At 59.1% G+C, this 22058-nt stretch overlaps 2 protein-coding genes across 3 annotated transcripts in view; one reads left to right on the forward strand and one right to left on the reverse strand.

The window, feature by feature from the left end:
• LTO1 (LTO1 maturation factor of ABCE1) overlaps positions 1-22058 on the reverse strand; it is a 67499-nt gene that overhangs the window by 31718 nt on the left and 13723 nt on the right. The window contains exon 4 of one of the 2 annotated variants that reach the window (XM_070782897.1): positions 14378-16710. The exons of the other annotated variant lie outside the window; for it this stretch is intronic. Coding sequence (XP_070638998.1) covers positions 16581-16710 — 130 coding nt within the window. The 3' untranslated portion in view covers positions 14378-16580. Of the gene's footprint in view, positions 1-14377; positions 16711-22058 lie in introns of those variants that run through there. 2 annotated transcript variants of the gene reach the window in all.
• On the forward strand, positions 7606-20064 carry CCND1 (cyclin D1). Its single transcript, XM_019954950.2, has 5 exons — positions 7606-7976; positions 9552-9767; positions 10275-10434; positions 14232-14380; positions 16780-20064. The coding sequence occupies exons 1-5, from the start codon at positions 7779-7781 to the stop codon at positions 16942-16944; spliced, it is 888 nt and encodes a 295-aa protein (XP_019810509.1). The 5' UTR covers positions 7606-7778; the 3' UTR covers positions 16945-20064.

Consider the following 22058-nt stretch of genomic DNA (forward strand, 5'->3'; position numbering starts at 1 on the left):
AGTGGGGTGCCATTGCCTTCTCCGTCTGTTACAGCAGCAGGGGGAAAGCATACTTGGCCTGACTCACCAGGACCAAAGAAGGGTGGAGGCTCACAGGGGAGGGAGCAGCGTGACCAGCCCTCTCACCTCACAAGAGCTCAAGGAGCATGTATTTGCCTGTTGGCCAAGCTGCCGGCACTAAGCTTGCGTTTTGCTCGGAAATTTCCCAGCTGCTTTTTCCAGTTTCCTCTTTGGGTTAGAAAGGCAATTAAAACTTTCTAATCACCAAGAAAGAAAAGAAAGAAAATGAAGTCGCTTAGTCATGTCCCACTCTTTGCGGCCCCATGGACTGTAACCTATCAGGCTCCTCTGACCATGGGATTTTCCAGGCAAGAATACTGGAGTGGGTTGCCATTTCCTTCTCCAGGGAAATCTTCCTGACCCAGGGATTGAACCCGGGTCTCCTGCCTTGCAGGCAAGCTCCATTCTAAAGGCTATGACAAACCCAGACAGCAGCATATTAAAAAGCAGAGACACTTTGCCAACAAAGGTCCTTATAGTCAAAGCTATGGTTTTTCCAAAAGGCATGTATGGATGTGAGAGTTGACCATAAAGAAGGCTGAGCACCGAAGATCTGATGCTTTTGAACTGTGGTGCTGGAGAAGACTATTGAGAGTCTCTTGGACTACATGGAGAGCAAACCAGTCAATCCTAAAGGAAAAATCAACCCTGAATATTCATTGGAAGGACTGATGCTGAAGCTGAAACTCCAGTTCTTTGGTCACCTGATGTGAAGGGCCGACTCATTGGAAAAGACCCTGATGCTGGGAAAGATTGAAGGCAGGAGAAGGGGGCAACAGAGAATGAGATGGTTGGATGGCATCACTGACTCAATGGACATGAGTTTGAGCAAACTCAGGGAGATAGTGAAGGACAGGGGAGCCTGGCGTGCTGCTGTTCACGGGGTGGCAGAGAGTTGGACACAACCGAGCAACTGAACAATAACCACTGAAGGAGAGAAGGGTTGACCAGAGTCCTTTGGGCACCGGGAGGCCCTCCGGACTGGTGGTCCAGGACTCCTCTCTCCCCAGTAGGCCCAAGCCTCAGAGAAATGTTTAAACCAGCCTCCCCTGTCCTTCTTCCCTTCGGGGCCCCTGAGGGCAGCCTGTGCCCTGGCCATGGGCTGACGCTGTCAGCAGCTTCCAGTCCGATGGCTTCTTGACACTTCTGCCTCTTTGCTTCCGCCAGTGTCAGTGACCTGCACGTTTGGTCAGTTTCACTTCTGATCACCTCTCCCTCCCCCCTTTTTTTTAAATGACTCTGGGCCCCACCTATCCAAAGACCTGGGTAGGGCCTCAGGCTGTCCACCCTCTTTGACCACCAGAAATCCCCCTTTTTGTTTCTGACCCTCAGCCTTGCCTTGACACTTTAACCCTTAACTAACATGCTTCCTTTTTTAATCATTGGGGTTTCCCTGATGGCTCAGCAGTAAAGAATCTGCCTGCAATGCAGGAGACAAAGGAGACATGGGTTCGATCCCTGGGTCAGGAAGATCCCCTGGACAAAGAAATAGCAACCCACTCCAGTACTCTTCCTGGAGAATCCCATGGACAGAGGAGCCTGCTGGGATGTAGTTCATGGGGTCACAGAGAGTTGGACATGACAGTGACTGAATGGCAATTTTTAAAATTCACTTTTTTACTTCTTTTGCATGTTGAGAAGTAAGAAGGGAAGATTATCGTGGTTAAACTTTTTTTTTTTAATGCGTGCTCTAGGATTTAAATCTCATGAACACAGATAGCTCAGGAGAAGTCAGCAAATAAAAGTGAGTTTATAGACTATAAAGCCATTTTGTAATCCTCTTTCTGAATATAAACTGAAATGTTTAATTAATTCCACATACAGCCTGCATCACATGGCCTTCATTCTGCACAAGAACAAATACATGAATGAATAAATCCAACAGGCCTTGACATATGCCAGGCCCCAGGCTAACGCCCCACACGCGTTACCATAATTACTCGTCTCCACAGCCTTCCAGACACACAGTCATGCTCCCTTTTACAGACGGAGAGAGATTTGCCGGATGCACACCTACTGGCTGATACAGGTCTGTGTGTGATACTCTTCTGCAAGCTCACAGATATGCTTGCAAATTTCCTGGCACCCTGAAAAAGTGGTTTGGTTTTGCATGAATTTTTGAAAAGTAGATCATTATTCTGGTTCTCAGAAAAAGACCCCTCAGGATTTTTTTTTTTTTTTTTAAATAATATAGGTAGCAACCCACTCCAGCATTCTTGCCTGGAGAATCCCATGGACAGAGGAGCCTGGCGGGCTACAGTCCATGGGGTCGCACAGAGTCGGGCACAACTGAGACGACTGAGCACGCAGGCTCTGATGGTAAAGAATCAGCCTGCAGTGCAGGAGATAAGGGAAATGAGGGCTTGATCCCTGGGTCGGGAAGATCCCCTGGAAGAGGAAATGGCAACCCACTCCAGCATTCTTGCCTGGAGAATCCCATGGACCCAGGAGCCTGACAGGCTACGGTCCATGGGGTCACAAAGAGTCGGACACGACTGAGCAGCTAAGTACAGGCAGCTTTATGGACGTTCCCTATGCTCTAAAAAGGCTTACCTGGTGGCTCAGAGGTTAAAGTGTCTGCCTGCAATGCAGGAGACCTGGGTTCGATCCCTGGGTCGGGAAGATCCCCTGCAGAAGGAAATGGCAACCCACTCCAGTATTCTTGCCTGGAGAATCCCATGGACGGAGGATCCTGGTGGGCTACAGTCCATGGGTTTGCAAAGAGTCGGACACGACTGAGTGACTACTTCACTTACTTCACTATGCTCTAAGGACGTCATAGGTTCTGTTTCCCAGTCTCACGGATACTGGGTTGAGCCACCGACTGATTTGGAATAGTCAGAAAAAGAAGAAAGTCCTCCTCTGCCTGCTGCAAGTCCTCCACTAAGCTCTCACCGCTGTGAAGGCAGAATGGTCATCGGTCCGGTTCCGTGACGTTCCTGAGATGGAAGTCATCCTCCTGACATACCAGTGGGACCTACCAATGGATGTGTCACAACTTCAGCTGTAGGCTCCTTGTTACGTAAAAAGGAGCAACTTCTGGCTATTCACCCGGACAGAGTAGGCAGGTCGGGATTCACCCTGGGAGGTCCGCAGGCGAGCCCAAGCTGGGTTGTGCGCCTCTCTTCTGAACCTTACGGTAAGCACGGCGCGCGCCGCGACCACGTGGCGGCGGAGCCGAGGCCGGGCGGGAATGTGCGGAATGCTCGGCGCGGCCCTGGAGCCCCGGCCCGGGTTCCCGCGGCGCGCGCTCTTCCCTCCTCTCTCTCTCCCCGGCCGGGCCGCACCCCAGTCCCCAACTTCGTTTCCCCGGACTCCCAGGGCAGGCGATTCTAGCGCAAGCAGGCGGGCGGGGCGTGGGGACAGGGCGCGGCCTTTCGAGCCCCTAGAACCCCGAACCCCAGAATTCCCCAAAGCCGTGTCCCGCCCTAGCCCCGACGTCGCGAAGCCAAGGGACCCTAGGAAACGCGTGCAGCGCGCTAAGTACGCAACCCCTCTCTCCGCACTTGGAACTCTGCCCCCGCCCCCATCCCCGAAGCCAGTGTTGGGAGCCCTGGAATGTCTAGACGGCCCTTAACTAAGACCCCCCGGCCCTTCCCCAGGGCCAATTCAAAGGATGGGAACGTTTTCAGGGCGTTTCCACGGCAGAAAGAAGCAGGCTGGAAGGCTCTAGTACAGGGGGTCCTCCCCGCGGACACTCTCCGGGAAAAGGCGAGGACGGGGGCGCGAGTGACAAGTCCTGAAGGAGGCGGAAGGTGTGCCGCGGGAGCCCACGGGGGTCTTAGAGAGGCTCCTTCCAGCGGAAGTTTTCCGACGCCTCGCGGGTCTCTGCAGTGGCGCCCTGCTCTCTGGGCGGAGGTTGGGCGTCGGGGACGCGGGGCGAAGGAGGGGGCGTGGGGTGGTGTCCTGGTCAGCCGCGGGTAGGCTTGTTCGAGGGAGACGCGGGAGGGGTATGGCCTCCTAGGTCGTTATCCCCACCCACCGCCCAATTCCTTCGCCTTGGCTGGAGGTGGTTATCTATATCAGCCGGGGCACCCGCCCCGCGGTCATTGGTTAGAGACCGGCCAGGGGGCCTGAGCCAAGGGGCCAGGCAATTCCTGGTGAACTTTGGGGGTTCGTATTGCTCAGGGAAGCAGGCGGTGCGTTTTGAGGGGCAGAGGTCAAGGAGTTCGAATCTCCTTTCATCTCCGAGCGTGCACCTTCTCCCTTGGGATCCCAGAGGCTTTGAGGGAACCGGGCCCCGCCCCCCAACCTGTTGGGGTTTGTTTTTAGCTCCCGCGCGCACTTCGCCCACGGCCTTAAGGGCTGAGGGACTGTGGTCCCGTCCCCCGCTACCTGCCCGATAGCTTGGGGCGGTGGGAGGCGAGGTTGCCCCAGTTCCCAGCCTGTGAGTGTCCGGGTGGGCCCTGGGGCCGGAGTTGGCTCCGGCTTGTTCCGCAACTTTGGGGCGCAGGGGATCCGCACCGCGTATCCCTGGCGGAGCTATCTCAGCACGTGGACCGCCGTACGCGCCCCGCCAAAAGCGAGCACTTTGTGGGGGAAGTGAAGCCCCCGGAACCCTGCGGCCCGCACTCGGAAGCGTTTTCCAGAACGACTTAAGGGCTTAACAATGGAAAACTCGCAGAGCTGGAGCCAAGTCCTTTCAAGTCGCCGCCAGGTATGCGGCTGCAGGTGACCCCACCTGCACGCGCCCGCCCGCCGCCCAGTCCTCTCCGGGGAGGGCAGGGGCCGGAGTTCTACGGCCGGAGGAAGGTCTCCGCTGGGCCCTGCACCCCCTCCCCAGAGCCCCCCGGCTCAGCGGCGCGCAGCCGCGGTGCGTCCCGGAGTCGGCGCCGCGGCGCGCTGGCTCCTGAATGAACGCGCTCCCTTCCCCCGCCGTGAATGAAGGTTCCCACAGCCAGGGACGGTGGCAAAGGCGCCCGCCGCGGAATTGGCCCTCTCGGGACTGGCGTCCCTCCCGGCTTGAGGTCACTTCGGCGAGGGGACCAGGGGGCGAGGAAAGGTGATCTAAGTGACTTTTGCATTTTCTTCCCAACCAACTTGGTTTCCCGTTGAGCCACTGGCCCTTTGTTTCAAAGGGTCATCAAGAAATAGCACAGAGCACTCTAAATGAGCCCAGAACTTGTAGTTCCTGCTTCGTGGTGGGTTTTATCAAGGCCGTGCAAAATTAAACCTTAAGCCGTGAAGTGTTTAAAAGTTGCTTTTTCTCTCAAAAAAAAATACATAAATAAAACGCGTCCCCTGCTCTCCTATAAGCAGCCTTTATTAAAGGCCCGAAGCTGTTGCCACCACCACCACCCCCTCCCCACCCCGGTTCTCCAGGGAATGCGGATCTGGGCTCCTCAGGGTGGGGGCTGGGCGGCGGGCTCTCCCCACCCGGCACCAAATTCCAGCGCCTCCCCCCGCGGGTTCCTGGACGGCTCTTCACGCTCGGCAGCCGGGCTTGCACTTTTGCGCCCGTCCCTGAGCGGGGAAATCAACGAAGTTCCTCGTCTAGATCTGCCCGGCCCGCCTAGTAACAGCGCCGCTCCCCCATTGGCTCATGCTAATTCCAGTTTCCTCCGTCTTTCTCCGGGGTTAGGGGGAAGCTCCCTCCTGGATCTGGAGTCCGTCCCGCCGGAGTGGGCGATCCTCTTTACGACCCGCTGCACCTCGCCGTGGCCAGCCTGCCTCGGGCCCGGGTGCGGGCACACGCGGGGCTCGGGCCCCTTCGCCTCCCGCCCTCCGGGACAGAAGCAACCCGGTGGTAGCGCGCAACCCCATAAATCATCCCGGCGGCCGCCGGGTCGGGATTTTATGAATGAAAAGCAACCCCGCCGCCCTCGTGCACGGGCTGATGCTCCGAGGCTCCCGCGTGCCGGGGCCCAATGCGAGCCTGGGTGCCCAGGGAGGGGGACACGGCGGTGGGCGCGCCCATGTCGGGCCATCCGCTCCTCCCGAGGCGTGAGCCCAGGGTAATTACCCTCCTGGACCCGGAATATTAGTAACCCTGATCCTCGGCGGGGGAGGGGCGCGGGAATCAGCTCTGAAAAGTGAGGGGGTCTTGTCCTGTTGTGTGCGCCCTTGCGAAGGGGAGGGGGGGCTTTTTAATCCGTTTTCTTTGAGCCTTTAACGTTAGGGTATCAGATGGTTTGATGACACTGGACTACATTCAGAGGGAAGTTAATGAACAGTGTTCTTAATTTGGGGCAGGTAGAGTAAAAACTAAAAAAAAATGTTAAGACTGGGTAAGATGTCCTTTTATTTTAAAAATAAGCACCAAAGAGACTGAATCTTTTCATTTTAAAAAACTATATTCTTTTATATTCTTAGAAGTTGGCGATTAATATTGGGGACTCGCGTATAGCCACAAATATATATAGGTTTTGTTTAAAATCATCAGATCAATACACCTATTTCTTTAACTTGTAATTGTTCTGATTGTTGCCAGACCCCCGCCAACCACCTCAGGCTCACGAATGCAGCCCCCGGGCAAATTCTAAAGGTGAAGAGAGGTCCACACCCCCAACAAAGCCAATTAGGAAGTTTCCGGTGGTCTTCTCCCAGGCGGGGAGGCGACTAGTATTTCCAGCGATTTAGCTTAATTTTTAATTTAAAAAATGAGACAGGACAGAGACCACTATTTTGCAGCCTTCCTTTCAGAGTGTTTTTCTAGCTGTTAAATTGCCGGCACAGGGCGGGGACGCGGGGGGAGGGTTGCGGGCCCCCCGCAAGAATGGACTAGCTAAGGTAGGAAGACAGCGCGCAGATCCCCCAGGCGAGGAGGACAGGGCGAAGGAAATGCTGGCCACCATCTTGGGCTGCTGCTGGAATTTTCGGGCATTTATTTTATTTTATTTTTTGAGCGAGCGCATGTTAGGCTGAAAGCCCTTTAACTTTGGGGGTTACCCCTCCGGCATTTGCACAGACCCCCCTCGGTGCGGGAATGAAACCTCCACCGGGGTTGTCGGCTCTGCCCTGAGTCCCTGAATGGTAAATGGTTCCTGAAATTTACACGTGTTAATGAAAATGAAAGAAGACAGACGCTAAGATTCTTTGGCTGCCTCCGCCCGTGGGTGCCCTCGTGGCGTTCTCGGAAATGCGCCCATTCTCCCGGCTCAGAGTGTCACCGAACCCCAGCGTCCCCCCTCCATGCGGTCTCCCCCAGCTGCGTGTGGCCTGCCCGCCCTCCTAGTTGTCCCCCTCTGCAGAGCCACCTTCACCCAACCCCCCAAATCCTGCGGGACCCAGTCGGGGAGGACAGACCCCCCCCAACCCCCGCTCCTGCACCCCTCTTCCCCGGCGGGGAGAAAGGCTGCCTTAGGACGGTTTGCATTTCTATGAAAACCCGGCTTCGGGGGCAACACCGCGCGGTGCAGGCGCGGCGCCTCCGGGATGGCTTTTGGGCTCTGCCCCTCGCCGCTCCCCGGCGCTCGGCGCCCGCGCCCCCTCCCCCTGCGCCCGGCCCCCCTCCTTCCCGCTCCCATTCTCTGCCCGGCTTTGATCTCTGCTTAACAACAGTAACGTCACACGGACTACAGGGGAGTTTTGTTGGAAGTTGCAAAGTCCTAGAGCCTCCAGAGGGCTGTCGGCGCAGTAGCAGCGAGCAGCAGCGTCCGCGCGCTCCGGCGAGGGGCAGACGAGCTCGAGGGAGCGCGGGGCAGCAGGAGCCCGAGCCGAGCGCCGACCCAGCCCCGGACCCACCGCCGCCCCCCGGCCACCTAGCCGAGCCCCCAACCATGGCACACCAGCTCCTGTGCTGCGAGATGGAGACCATCCGCCGGGCGTACCCCGATGCCAACCTCCTCAACGACCGAGTGCTGCGGGCCATGCTCAAGGCGGAGGAGACCTGCGCGCCCTCGGTGTCCTACTTCAAGTGTGTGCAGAAGGAGATCCTGCCGTCCATGCGGAAGATCGTGGCCACCTGGATGCTGGAGGTGCGGGGCTCCGGGCGGCTGTCTTAGCACTTTCCTGCGACTTGTTGCGCAAGCCCACTTTTCTTTGCCACTCATCTCCTTCCCTTCTCTCCCACCCGAACTTTGAAGTTTGCCAGAGTGTTGCTAGGAATCGTAGTTCCAAAATATATAGATATTCAGGGTATTTTTTTGAACAGGGAGGGGGTGGGGTGGGGTCGTTAGATAATTCTTTTCGTGGGGGGGGGGGGCGGCTGTCGAAGAGGGGTGCCCTGGGGGAAGCCACTGCCCGGGCCCCCCAGGTGGCTTCGGGGTGCGGGCCCGTAGGCTGGGCGTCCTTTGTGGCCCCCGCCGGGACCTCCGCCGCGCAGCCCCGCTGCGCCTCCTCTTGCCGCCGCGCGGCTGCTCAGCCGCCAGCTCCAGGGGGAGGGGGCATAGATTTGATTTTTAAATTAATATCCATGGACACGTATGCAAGGGCAGCTCGTGCCAGTATTATGCGCCATCTTTGTTCTTTTATTGCAAAGCAAAAGTGTTTATTAATAATTGGGGGCAGGGTGGGGGCGGGGAGCGGCCGGCCAGGCGCTTGGGGCCGCCGCGAGGGGCCGTGCCGCCGCCGGGAACCAGCGGGAGGGGCGCGGGGACAGAGCTCGGGTAGTTGTGGGGGGACCCCTCTCGGGAAAGGGGGCCCCTTTGTTCAAGCAGTGGGTCCCGGGGAGTCCCGCAAGGCCAGCTTGGGCCGGAGAGCACGCCGGGCTGCAAGGTCGCGTGGCCCCCAAGACGCTAGGAATGGACCCTCATCTGCCAGGATCTCAGCTTGGGGGACCTGTCTGGAGCGAGCTGGGGGCCAGGGGCACGTTTGCAGGCTTTCAGAGGGCTCCCCGGGGCACCGCAAGTATTTTAAAATAATTTTTGAAAGTGCGGCGTGGTGCCCTTGCGAGAGGGAAACGGCGCCCGCGCCCAGGGGGAAGGGGGGCCCCCGAATTTGAATTCCTGGGGCTCTCCCCTGAGCCCGCAACGAGCTCCCGACTCCCGGCCTGGGTAAAGGACAGTCTGAGGGTCATTTTCAGGGGATTTTTATGTACCCACTTAATTTTTTTATATTTTTAAATATTTTTTGAAAAGATGACGTCTGGGGAAATGCGGCGCGGCGGCCTGGGACGCCACCTTTGTGTCTCGCAGGGGCTGCGAGCGCGGCGCCCAGCCCCGCGGCCCTCCCCGCTACCCTGCGCCCCATTTTTTGCCGACCCCAGGTCTGGCAGCTCCCGAAGCACCCACGCGGGCCGGGGTCCCCGGGGCCCACAGCCCGCGCACGGCACACGCCGCCCAGCCGTGCCCGCTCCCGCCCCCACTGTGCCAGCTTAGCTGGGACTTTCCCTTTCAGTTTCGGGGTGGGTGGGTATTGGGGAGTCCCGGGGAAGGGGGGCGCGGCAGCGGCGGCTTCTGCCGCCCCCAGCCCCGACCTTCCGCGCGCTCGGGGACCCCGCAGTCCAGTCGCCCTGGCGCGAGCCGGGTCGGGGGGCGCGAGGTCTCCGCAGAGGGGGCCGGGCGCTCCCGGCGGCGGCGGCGGCGGTCACGGCCCCCGGTGCTCCCCGGCAGGTCTGCGAGGAGCAGAAGTGCGAGGAAGAGGTCTTCCCGCTGGCCATGAACTACCTGGACCGCTTCCTGTCGCTGGAGCCCGTGAAAAAGAGCCGCCTGCAGCTGCTGGGGGCCACCTGCATGTTCGTGGCCTCGAAGATGAAGGAGACCATCCCCCTGACGGCCGAGAAGCTGTGCATTTACACTGACAACTCCATCCGGCCCGACGAGCTGCTGGTAACCCTGGGACCCCCGCCACGGTCCCCGAACGCCCCGTTAGCCGCGGGACCCCGGGGTGGGGGAGGCGCGGGGGTCCCGGGCGGGCCGCCGAGAGACCCTCGGCCCCCAAGGAAGGCGGCCGCACGGGCGGGGCCCCGCGCCGCCCCGCAGCCGCGCCGCCTCCCCCCTGGCCTTCTCTCCGACTCCCACCGCCTCTGCGCCCCCAGCATTGCGAAAAGTGGGGGGCGCGCGCCCTCCAGCGGCGGCGGCGGGGCGGCGCCCGCGCGGTTGACCCGGCCCCGCGTTCCAGGTGTGGGCGGATCCCTGGTCTCCGCGGGCCCAGGGTAGGCTGAGTTTAGGGCAGGACCCTTGGCGAGCAGCACCGTCCCTGCTCGGAATGTGGGGTCGCGCGCTGTCCCCCTCACTTCCCGGACCCTCCAGCGACCCCCATCCCCTCTCCCCGTCCCCTGCTCCACTGGGGTCCTCGCCTGCGCCTCTCGACACGCGTTTCCCCCGGGTCCGCAGCACATGGAGCTGGTCCTGGTGAACAAACTCAAGTGGAACCTGGCGGCCATGACCCCGCACGACTTCATCGAGCACTTCCTCTCCAAGATGCCGGTGGCCGAGGAGAACAAGCAGATCATCCGCAAACACGCGCAGACCTTCGTTGCCCTCTGTGCCACAGGTAGGGTGCTGGCCCCGCCGCTGGTGCCCGGGAGGAGCTGCTTGGCCCCCGCCTCGGTTACCCCGTCGGTGGAGATGGTCCCCGGGCCCCTCCCGTTCTTGGAAGCGCTCCTCTGTCCCCTGTTCTGGGGAGCAGAGAGGGCTGGGCTGCTTTTAAGGGCTCCAGGGAGGGGGGCGTTGCCTCCTGGGCGGGGGCAGCAGAGGCTGGTCTGTTACCACCCAATGCCTGGGGGCTGCGGGGGCGGGTGGCCCGCCTGCCTGTGTCCAGCTGCTGTAGCTTCTGCTCCCCACTGCAGGCAGGGGTCACTCTGTGCTGAAAGGGGTCTACCTTGGCCGTCCAGCCCCCACTGTCCCCCTCCCCACCCGTTCTTCCCATGTCCTCAAGGAGCCTGAGCTGCGGGGTCCCCCTCCTAGCCTCTCCCAGGCTGGGCCACCTGCCAGGGGCGCCTCCAAGGGTGGGGAGCGCCGGCCGGCAGTGCCTGGACCACGTGCTCTGGGCCGCCGGCCGCGGCCCTCACGCGGGGGTGGCCAGCAGAGGCGCTTGTCTGCCTGAGGCCCTGCCAGGGGCGCCGGCTCTGCTCCCTGCTCTTCCTGGGAGCAGCTTCAGAGCGCCTGGGCTCAGGCCGCTGCGGTTGGCAGCAGGAGCCCCACCCACCCACCCCCTGCAACTCCCCTGGCACCATTCTGGACCATCCCTGGGGGACCCTCCCTGGCAGGGCCCTCTCCCCAGCCCCCAGGCGGCCAGTCACTCAGAACCCAGGGAGACACAGATGCCACCTCCTGCTTCTCCCAGCCCTGCCCCCTGAGCCCTTTGACCCCTTCCTCCCTTGGATCCCATGCTCTGGGCCCAGGACCCCTGGGGACCCTGACCAGGGACCCAAGCCCCGTCCTGCCCAGCTCTTCTCTGGGCCGTCTCTCCCCCTCACCAGGCCTCAGCAGTCAGATCTGTTGGGGGCTCCCTCTTGGCGACCTGAGGACCACGTTCCACCAAAGAGGGGTTGGGGTGGGGTCCCCCACCCAGCATCTTATGTCACCCTCTCCATGTCCAGAGGCTCTAGTAGCTGAGGTTTCCAGGTTAGGGGAGGTGGAGAGATTGTGCTACCTGCTTCTTCTGCCTGCTCAAGGCGTGAACCCCTCTAAGAAGGACCCCTCAGAAGTCCTGCCAAGTGAGCCGTGGGGTGGGGGCAGACAAGAGGCCAAAAACATCTCAGCTTGGATGGATCTGAGGGGTGAGGGTGCCCCCTCCCCTGGCTCTCCTGCCCCACAGCACCCGCCCTTGGGCAGGGACAGTGTGGTGGTGGTGGGGCTCTCACATGTGTCTCCCCGGCCTCCAGGGGCCAGCCCAGCAAGCGGGCAGGGAGGCATTCTCTGGCTGAGATGCCTCCGAGAAGAGAAGCCTCCAGAGATTTGCAGGCAGCCTTTTATGGAGCTGAAAGTGGTTCAGAGAAACGACCAAGTTTCCCGCAGATAATGCAAGGAACGGTTCCTGCACGCGCTCCCCGGAGGATGGCTGGGACAGCCCGGAGGCCCCCCCGCCAACTCCAGGGACCCCTGGGAAGTGGGGTGTGTGGCCTGGGTGGGGTGCAGACAGCACAGAAGCTGGGCACAGAGGCCATGCCTGCACTCTGGCGGCTGTCTTGAGAACTGGCCCAGCCAGTGCCCCTGGCCCGGAGTTACACAGATACCTTCTCACACCTGGGGTGAAAGAGGGGGGATGGCCCGGGGTGACTCAGCATTTCATCTGCAGCAGCATTTGGGGGGGCCTAGGGAGCAGCACCCCTCAACCGGGTCCTGAGCTGTTGAACTTAAGCGGCACAGCTGTGTGCTTTAGTCACAAGTGGGGGTGGGAGGTAGTTTCTTGGATGAGAAGGGCATGTTACAGCCTCAAACAGGTTTTGTGAAGTGGAGGCATGAGTACGTGTCCCAGGAGATGCTGTGTCCTCCACATGGCAGGGGTCCCTTTAGAAGGTGCTGGAGAGGGGGGTGGTTGTCTGCTCCTCCTGGTCCATGTGCCTGGCAGACCTAGGTTCTTGATTAGGTGCCCAGGGGTGGTGGGGCACATCACCCACACACCAGGTAGGGTTTTGCTCTGCTTCTAATGTGTGTGTCCACGTGTGCACGCTCTGTGCTCAAGTTTTGCTCAGTTGTGTCCGACTCTTTGCGACCCCATGGACCATAGCCCACCGGGCTCCTCTGTCCGTGGGCTTCTCCAGGCAAGAATACTGCAGAGGGTGGCCGCTTCCTCCTCCAGGGGAATCTTCCCAGCCCGGGGATCGAGCCTGGGTCTCTTGTATCACCTGTTCCGGCAGGCAGATTCTTTACCAGGAGTGCCACCTGGCCTGTGGGTGTACGCAGTAGAGCGTTTCTTGTGAGGAGCGCCTCTTTGAGGCTGGCACAGTACCAGGCTGAGAGAACAGGCCCGAGGGGGGTCAGCTCCAATGCCCACTGGCGTTGGCCCACTGGACTCTTGGCCGCTCAGTCGTGTCTGACTCTTGGCGACCCCATGGAGTGGGCAGCAAATAGGAACGGCGCACACGGACGCACGCTTATGCTTGTGCATGCCGTCCAAGCATGTCATCCCTCCCTGCTGGACGGGGCTCTCAAGGTGCAGCCAGTCAGAAGCCATGCTCTGGCCACAGCGATGTCTGGGATTCTGATGGGCCCTGATGAAACGCTCCCAGGCTGGGTGGACCTGCTCCTGTTTAGAGGGAAGTGGGGGGCACACCTCACGGGGGCATTTCTTTTTTAAGTGGTTAGAGCGTGCAGCCCCAACTTTGTCTCCCCTTCAGGGCTGGCTGTCTTTCTCCCCTCCCAGCCCTTCTGCGGGCTCCCACTCCCTGAAAGGAGGCCCTGGCTGTTCGCTCTTACAATGAAATCTCAAGCCAGGCCGTGGGGCGGGGGCGTGCTCCCCCGTCCCCCGGGGGCCGCACTGCCTTTGTGCCCTGTCCCCTCCCACGCAGCTCAGTGGTGCAGGGTGAGGCGGTGGGGACTGACCTCCTAGAGCCCAACTCCAGGCCGAGAGGACCCCCCCCTCCGCCCCCCCATTCAGATGCTGAGATTAGCGGCCTCCCGCCAGTCATTCCTCATTGAAAACGACAGAGGTAGCCTGCAGGCCCTGGGTCACTTCAGTATCCCTTGTGGCTTTTCCACCTTCCATGACACTGTTCCCCCTGAAGGGAAGCCAGGTGTGCGTACAGCAGGGAGTGGCTGACGGGTGACCTTGGCTGGGTGCCACCCAGGGAGCCAGCCTCCCCCCACCGCCCCGCCGCCTGGGTGGACACTTGCCCAGCAGCGTGGGGAGAGCTGCTGAGGACACGCAGATGCAGTGATGAAGTCACGCTGCACCCCTCCCAAGTCCCTGGGGGCAGGTAAATGGAGTGAACATCTGGGCACGCTCCCACGTGGAGGATGGCTGCCCCGGTGCTTGGGGTTCGCGTTGTAGAGGGACACCGCCTTCCTTGTGGGCGCTCCCCACCTTCTTACGACTCTTCTATGTACTGTGTGAATAAGCGATCCGTTCATAGGCTTACATGCCAAGAGGCCTCCGCCAGCAGTTTTCCTGGTCTGCTTTCCTGGCGTCTGTAAATGAGCGTCACGGGCCATGTTCAGGGAGCCTGAGCTGACTTGCTCTCTCTGCCGCCCAGGGTGATGACCAAGGCTGGGGCGTGGGGAGCCTCGCCGACTTCCTGACCATCCCTTTGAAATTTGCAGGACAGGCCAGGGGTGGGGGGCCCTGAACACAGGGTCCCAGGGCGCCCTCACTCAACCCCCTTGCCTCTCTGTCTCCCCCTGCCACAGACGTGAAGTTCATTTCCAACCCGCCCTCCATGGTGGCCGCCGGGAGCGTGGCGGCCGCGGCTCAAGGCCTGCATCTGGGAAGCGCCAACGGCTTCCTCTCCTATCACCGCCTGACGCGGTTCCTCTCCAAGGTGATCAGATGTGACCCGGTGAGTCTCCCGCTCCCGTGTGGGCAGGGGGCCTGCCCGGCTCTGGGCACTAGAAGATATCAAGGGCCTGGGAAGCAGGGGCCATGTGGAGGATGGATGGACCGGCGGCTGTCTGCATCCGGCAGCACGGGCCAGGCTGCAGCCTTGGCAGAGTGCCTGGGGGCACTCCACGCCCTTTCCCCGGGGGGTGGGGCTCCTTTGGGGAGAAAAGACTCCAGGAACTTGTCAGTGGGTAGGAGGGTGGTCCCCGGGGGCCCCTGGAGCCTAAACCCCTCCCGGGGTGGGGGAGCCATCCAGGAAGAGGGGCCACAAGGCAGGCGGGGTCAACGGTCCGTGCCCTAATGCCGTGTGGGGTGGGGACCGGTCGAGCTTTGTCCGGGCGACAATGTGGATGCCCGATAAATGGAAGCTTTACAAGGGCTCCTGTGAGGTCTCCCTCCACGGCGAGCCCGCTCCAGACAACTTGTTTTTATGGCCCCTTTTGAGAGGCTGCTTCTGTGAAAGCCAGAGTCCATTGTCTCTTTCTCCTTAAAGATGCCATTGTCTTATCCCCCATTCTTTTCCTAAACAATTAAAGTGACAATTACAAGGGTCGGGGGCATTTACCAAATTAGACCAGCAAGGTTTGGTGGCGGGGGAGTCACACCGGCCCTGCCAGGGTCCCGTGGGGGAGACAGTGACCGCCTTGACCCCCGTCCAGGTCTGGCTCGGGCTGCTGGTGGTCCCCCCTCAAGCAGGCGGGAGGCAGAGGAAGGCGGGGTGTGGGGTGGACGCCCGCCTGTCCTCTGCCAACGGCGCTTGGCCGCAGCCTGCGTGACCCCCAGAGGAGGAAGCTTTCCTGTCTGGAGGTGTGGGCATCTCGGAGAGGGAGTCCCGTGGAAGGAGCGGGCATCTCAGCCTCACTGCCAGGGGTCAGCCTCAGCTAAAAACGCCAACGATGGTGCTGTCCCCAGACAGTTGTAGGAAATGGCTGCGTAACCCCTCATTTGAATAGAGATTGTTTTAATTAGACCTGAGACAAAGGCTTCCCGGCTGAAGGATGGGGTGGTGGGGGAATCGTTAGTCTGGTGACCAGGTGACAAACAGCACTGAGTTCAGACAGAAAGTTCTCGGTGGTGGAGGCGTGGCCCCGTCTGCCTTCCATGGGATGAGGCTGAGGGGGCTGTGGGGTGCGGGGCTCCGCAGAGAGGGGGCCCTTCCTGTACCCCTCTGCTGTAGCTCCACCACACAGCCCCCCGAGTTACCGGGGCAAGTGAGCTGTCCCCGGGAGGGGAGAGGGGGCCTTCCTGCTATGGTGGTGGTGGGGCTTTCCGGAGGCAGTGGTGGGTGTTTGAATGGGAGCCTGAGGAGGGTGTCGGCAGTCTTGGGTCCCCCGCCACACCTTCCGGGCCTCAGTTTCCGCTTCCGTAAAATGGGGCCATGTGCACATACATGCCTTCTTCCTTCGCCATGATGAATATTGAAAAGGCGTCTCGGGAAGCCTCCCCAGCCCGTAATCCCTGTACCCGTGGGAGATCCCCAGGGGTTCACTCAAGCCCTCCTGGTCCAGCTTCACTTTTCTGGGGTGATGTTCACCATAGCCAGCCCCATCTAGGTGGATGCTGGGGGTGCCTTCTCATGCCAAACCTTGCTCCTCCAGTGGGAAAGGCATGGGTCTGGGCTCTGGACTGCCCTGAAGCCTTCTCCTGGTTCCAGAAGAGAAGGCCTGTGTGGCCTCTGTTTAGCCCAGGAGCCATGGCCACCCGACTACCAGCGGCGCCTTTGAGCTGCTGGGAGATTTGCCCCCGGGTGGGACCAGCAGAGGCCCACAGCCTCCATGGTTCCTCCTCCCCCTTGAACTCGTGGGGTGGTCGCTGCGGGAGGAGGTCTGTGGCAGGCGGGAGCCGTGCCCAGCCGGAGTATCTTCCGGGATGCAGGCCCGAGCAGGAGAGGACGGCGGTAAAGGACCCAGGTCCCCCGGGGCCGCCTGGCGTTCATCTTCTGTCAGGCATGGCCTAACGCTTCTGACGGCCGTTCATCACAGGAGGCTGGGTTCACCACCAGGGCTGACACGACAGAGGTTAAGTCCAAGAAGTGGGGGCTCAGAGGGCCTCCTGTCCGGGCTCAGATGATGCTGCTGAATGTGCTGAGGGGGCCGCAGTGGGGCCAGTGGGAACCTGGGGGCTGGGCTCTGCTGGGGGCTCCGGACAGGTGGACAGGGTCAGCTGTGTCCACCGGAGCCCCTGGGTCCTGAGTGGGCTTGCCACCGCTTGGGTGATCTGCGGGCTCCTTGGGCCAGGGCAGGGGAGCAGCTGGTAGCCAGACAGGGTCGGCACTGTGGATCCTGGAGTCTGAGGGAAGCAGCATTTGAGGTTAGTGGAGCCTCTTCTGAGAGCCCCGTGCCCACCCCCCTCGCCCAGGACTGCCTCCGCGCCTGCCAGGAGCAGATCGAAGCCCTCCTGGAGTCCAGCCTGCGCCAGGCCCAGCAGCAGAACTTGGACCCCAAAGCCGCAGAGGAGGAAGAGGAGGAGGAGGAGGTGGACCTGGCCTGCACGCCCACCGACGTGCGTGACGTGAACATCTGAGGGCACCGTGGCAAGGGAGGGGCCGCCCCGGCCTGGCCCCCTCGGGGGGACAGCGGCCCCCTCCTCACTGTCCTGGTGTTTTCCTTTGCTCTTTTTCCCTTCCGTCTCTGACTTAAGCAAAAGAAAAAAGTACCCAAAAAGCTGTCTTTAAAAAAAAAGAGAGGAAAAAAAAATAGTATTTACATAACCCTAAGCTGGAGAGAGGGAAGAGGGTTGTGCTACAAAAATAGAGGATTTTAAGCCCCGTAATCAACTAGTTTTGATATTCATGTGTTTGTGTCTCCGTGTTGTAAGAATAGACATTAACACAAGGAGCGAGTCTGCGGGAGAGGATTAGATTTGATTCTTTATGTGTTTAAAACAAACAAAAAAAGCATAAAAATGTTTCTTAAAAAAAAAATAATAGAAAAAAGTCCACATCCCATTTTTAAAGTAGAAGAGGATTTTAGATAGGGGAGCATACTCGTGTGCTTTTCTTAAGGACACGGCTTTAAAGCAGTTCTAGGCATCCTGTATCTTGCTTATGCATGTAGTCACTTTATAAGTCATTTGTTTATTTTATTTTGTAGGTAGGCGTGTAACCTTCACCTTGTCAATGGCTGATGTAATGTAACCTCTCGGCTAGGGTAGCATTAGAGTTTGGCATCTTGGAAAGGCTAATCCTCTTTCTCCCTGTGGACTGACCACCAGGGGGTCTGTCAGGCGCCGGCCTGCATCACGGTGACGGAAGGCCGCCACCAACTCCTCGTCCACTACAGGAAAGAGAAACCGCAATAGTGACCTAATATATTCTATTTTTATAATCTTCATATTTTTGTAGTTAACCTGTTTATGAGATGCTGGGTTTTTTTTTCACTCAACAGACCTGCAGCCTGCTTATATCCAGGTGAAATCTACAGCTGTTCTGTTCTGTTTTGTTGGTTTTTTTTTTTTCCTTCTCTATATTCCAAAACCATTCCATTTCAAAGCACTTTCAGTCTCTAGGTGACATCTCTGCTTCTGTGGTGTGTGGAGGGCGGGGAACAGTTTCCAAATGGAATGGTTTGGGGATATTCCAGTACTAGGGTGCAGACAGGACGCAAGGCAGGTGCTTGTCACTGTGGTGTTAGCAGAAGGGGGTGGTGATACTTTGGAGGACTAGGTTCTGGTCGAGGAGAAGAAAGTGTGCATTCATTCTTCACGTTGCCAGGATGGTGTGTTCCTTTCCTTTTCTGTAGAGAAGCTGAAGTTTAGGAATCCTTCAGTGCCAACTGGTGTTTGAAAGTAGAGGCCTTAAAGGTTTGCCTAGAGAACCAGCAGTTTCAGAGTTAACTTTAGATGTTTTGCAACGGAAGGTTTTTAAACACTAAAATATATAATTTATAGTTAAGGCTAAAAAAGAATATTTATTGCAGAGGGTGTTTGTAAGGCCAGTATGATTTATAAAGTAATGCAATCTCCCCTTGATTTACACACACACACACACACACACACACACACACACACTTTTCTGCCTTAGATGTCGCAAGTGTAGGACAGTTTATTAAAGTTAGATCCTTTTATAGGAGAGGGGGGGAAATCCCGAGAGAAAAACACAAAGACGTGAATTCAGCTGATCTGGCCTGTTTGGTGTTTCCCAGAGTGATCCAGTTGGAGAGGCATCAGTTTCGAGGACAACTAGGATGCTTGGAGACAAGTTCAGTTCTAATACGATCTCTGACCCCTCCTTTCATAAAAAAAACTTAGCAACCGATAGGTAATTTGCACATCTTGGCTGTGTACCTTTTTGTAATTATCCTGTAGGGAGAGTGTGAAGGGAGCAAGGAGGTGAGAGTGGAAGTGTGCGGAGGGGAGGCGGGCGGGGACCACGCGAGGGACAGGCTGCGGTTCCGTTTTCTTTGTTCGCTGCTACCGATGACTTCCCAGAACAGTCTGGAAACATCCACGTTGCTTCTCTTTATCTTTCACATTGTTTTGCTGCTATTGGAGGATCAGATTTTTTTTGGTTTGTTTTACAATGTCATATACTAGCCATGTTCTAGTTTGAATTTTCTCATAGAAAAAAAAAATGTATTACGGATGCCTTTTTTTTGTAGGTTTTTTTTTTTTATGTGATCAATTTTGACTTAATGTGATTACTGCTCTATTCCAAAAAGGTTCCTGTTTCACAATACCTCAAGCTTCACTTAGCCATTTGCAGACCAGGCGGTCAGGCCGTCTGACCCACGGCCTCCTGCTTTGGCAGACAGACACGTGGACGAGAACCCAAAAAAAGGGGCCCGGTGGGGATCCCCGACCCCCGGCCACGTTCACGAGGACCCCTGGGCGTCTCTGGAGACCGGCCGTGTCCGTTTCCTCTGCCCTGCGCCTGTTGTGCTGGACTCTCCACCTGACCTGAGATTGACCATCCAGTAGGTTTTTACAGCTGTGTCGTTCTTTGCGTTTAGCTATGAAAACTGCATTACTGTTGTTGATGTTGTTGTAACAAGTGTGTCTCCATGTGCCACCGTGGTGCTGTGCTGTAGGACTTGGTCATTTGGCATGATTGCAATCGCTCCCGGACCATGTCTCGGTTTGGGGTGTGTTGTATGTGTTATATTAGTGTTCTGTTTGTGGTTCTGGTCATTATAGCAAAAAAGAAAAAAAAAAAAAATGCTCATTTAAAGAGACTTCAGATCTCAACGATAAGCCAGCTAACGGGGCTGTATGCCCAAGAGCCGCCAAGCACGCTGCCGAACCAAAAGGACTTGCGCCGTCCACCGCAGCCCCAGACGGGGCAGCCGCGACCCCCAGGCCCCTGGCGGGTGCAGCCCCACCTCACCCACCCTGCAGCCAGACCCCCGCTTGCGCTTACCTCAACCCTCCTGGCTGCGGCACCTCTGTCTGAACCAAAAGGGGTCCGAGCGGGACGATCTGTCCATGGCCAAGGGTGGGGGAACGTGTGTGCTCAGAGGCCAAAGGCGGGGGCGGGTCTGGGGGCAGTCTGTCCCGGGGCGGCGAGCGGGCGGGCGCTCGGGGGGGTCTGTGTGTGTTTATGGTCGCACACCGCGGTGTTTCCCAGCACAGACATGTAACCGGCACGTTTCCAGCAGGAAACAAGACAAACGCGAAAAGTCTAGAAATAAAATTGGTAAAACCCCAGTGCAGCGCCTGCTTGTCTGTCTCCTGGGGCGGGGTGACAGGTGGTCCACTGCGGACACCGGGGCCGGGTCGGGCCGCCCCGGGCGCCGTGGGGTGTCGCAGGGTGTCTGCCCGCCTCCCTGGCCTCCACCCGCTAGGTGGCAGGACGTCCAGTCGTGACAACCGAGAACACCTCGACGTATCAGCGGTCCCCTGGCGAGCAGCAGGGGGAAATCCAGCCCAGAGGTCTGCGGTGGGGTGGGCCACGTGGGGCCCCCAGAGATGGGGGACATGCTTGCAGGTGGCCCTGACCGCTTCAGACAGCGGCTCGGGGCCCAGTCATGCGACCGTACTGTCCCCCCGTGGATCAGCCCACGTCTGACCGGTTTGCCCTCCCCGGTTATTTGCAGATAGTCAAGTAAAGTTGGCATTCCTTACTCTTCTGGCGCAAAATGCTGTTTGCTCTAGGTGAATTGTGGCCCCAAGGGACCCTGAGCCCGGGGGAGTGACGTGAGTGTCCAGTCTGCAGTCCAGTGGCCTCTACCTGGACCTGGCGGCCTGGGAGGCCTGCTGGACACCTGCGAGGCATCCTCTGGGCTTCAGAAGCCTGTGAACTGCCCACATTCCCAGCTCCAGGAGGAAGTAGTATGTGAACCTTGGTCCCAGCCCTGCAGGGGCCGCGGCCTCTTCTCAAAACCTGGGGGTCCCCGAGGTGCCCTCCCCCCGCCCCCCACAAGTGTTCACTGAGCTAGGAGCTCAGGAGCCAGGAGCAGGCCTGGGTCACGTGGCCAGTCCGCCACTATGCACCAGGTCAGCTCACTGCAGCCCTTAGGAAACGCCTGCTGTGTACCAGACTGCAGGGAGAGGGGTGGGGGACCCATGAGTCCGTGGAACCTGTAGCTTCTGGGAGAGGGTGGGGTGGAGGGGCTTGAATTGCAGCCTCCTCGCACCAGCACTGCCAGCTGGATGTGGGGAAGAAGGCAAGGTCCCTGCCCCGGGCGCTCCAAAAGGGGGTCCCATATGGCAGGGCGGAGGGATGGAGCTGCGGGGCGGGGCGGGCACCTGAAGGCCAGGGCCCAGTCTGCATCTCTGCAGTGGCTCAGTCCAGGACGTGCCAGGGCCCAGAGACGTTGACGGTCTGTCCCCGCGGACTGCAGGCCTAGAGGGGCCCAAGTGAGGCTCTGATGCCACCAGGGCCTCGGGGTATCTTGAGAGGCAGTTTCAGGGGGGAGTGGGGGCTTCCCTGTTGGCTCTGTGGGTAAAGAACCCGCCTGCAGTGTGGGAGACACAGGAGGCACAGGTTCAATCCCTGGGTCGGGAAGATCCCCTGGAGAAGGAAATGGTGACCCACTCCAGTCTTCTTGGAGAATCCCATGGACAGAGGAGCCTGACGGGCTGCAGTCCATGGGGTCACAGAGAGTCGGACATGACTGAACACACCTGTGTTCATCACACAGTGATTGTGTTAAGTTCCAGTGAGAATCGACAGAGGAAGCTGTGGGGGCAGGGGGTGGGGGGAGGTGGATGCTGGGGCAGCCGGGGCTGCAGGCTGTTTTATGGAGTCTAGGGTTTCAGGTGGAAGATCTGTTCGTGGGTTGACAGGTCGGACAGTGGAAGGAACAGGGCGTGACGGGGAGGTGGCCCTTGTGTGTGGAGCATGGGAGGCGGGGAGCCAAAGCGGGGGACCCCGTGTGGACGAGATGCATGACCCCCAGCACACAGAGGGTCTGGGCTGAGGGTCCTCCGGGGCCCATCTTCCCAGCACCGAAGCCCCAGGGAGGAGCGGGGTGGGCTCCCCTCAGTTGTGCTGCATGCCCAGAGCTCTCCAACTGCCACGGTCCCCTTGGGGTCCCCTCCTGGGATGGCAGGGAAGGCCCCGTCCCCTGGCGGTCTGGCTGCCCCTTGCCTGTCATGAAAACAAACCTGGGCCTTTGCGGGGCTTCAGAGACAAAGCTGTCCCATGTCAGTCCACCGTCCCCTTCCGGAAGCCTGGTCTCAGTTGGACCCATGGCCAC

The sequence above is a fragment of the Bos indicus genome, chromosome 29 (genome assembly GCF_029378745.1).
Source record: "Bos indicus isolate NIAB-ARS_2022 breed Sahiwal x Tharparkar chromosome 29, NIAB-ARS_B.indTharparkar_mat_pri_1.0, whole genome shotgun sequence".
Lineage (NCBI taxonomy): Eukaryota > Metazoa > Chordata > Mammalia > Artiodactyla > Bovidae > Bos > Bos indicus.

What these genes read in the sequence shown, in the direction of transcription:
- CCND1 (XM_019954950.2), top strand. Translation starts at nt 7,779, where the DNA reads ATGGCACACCAGCTCCTGTGCTGCGAGATGGAGACCATCCGCCGGGCG. An exon ending in TCCGGCCCGACGAGCTGCTG is followed by an intron (nt 9,768 to 10,274) that starts GTAACCCTGGGA and finishes CCGGGTCCGCAG; the next exon opens with CACATGGAGCTGGTCCTGGT. An exon ending in AGGTGATCAGATGTGACCCG is followed by an intron (nt 14,381 to 16,779) that starts GTGAGTCTCCCG and finishes CCCCTCGCCCAG; the next exon opens with GACTGCCTCCGCGCCTGCCA.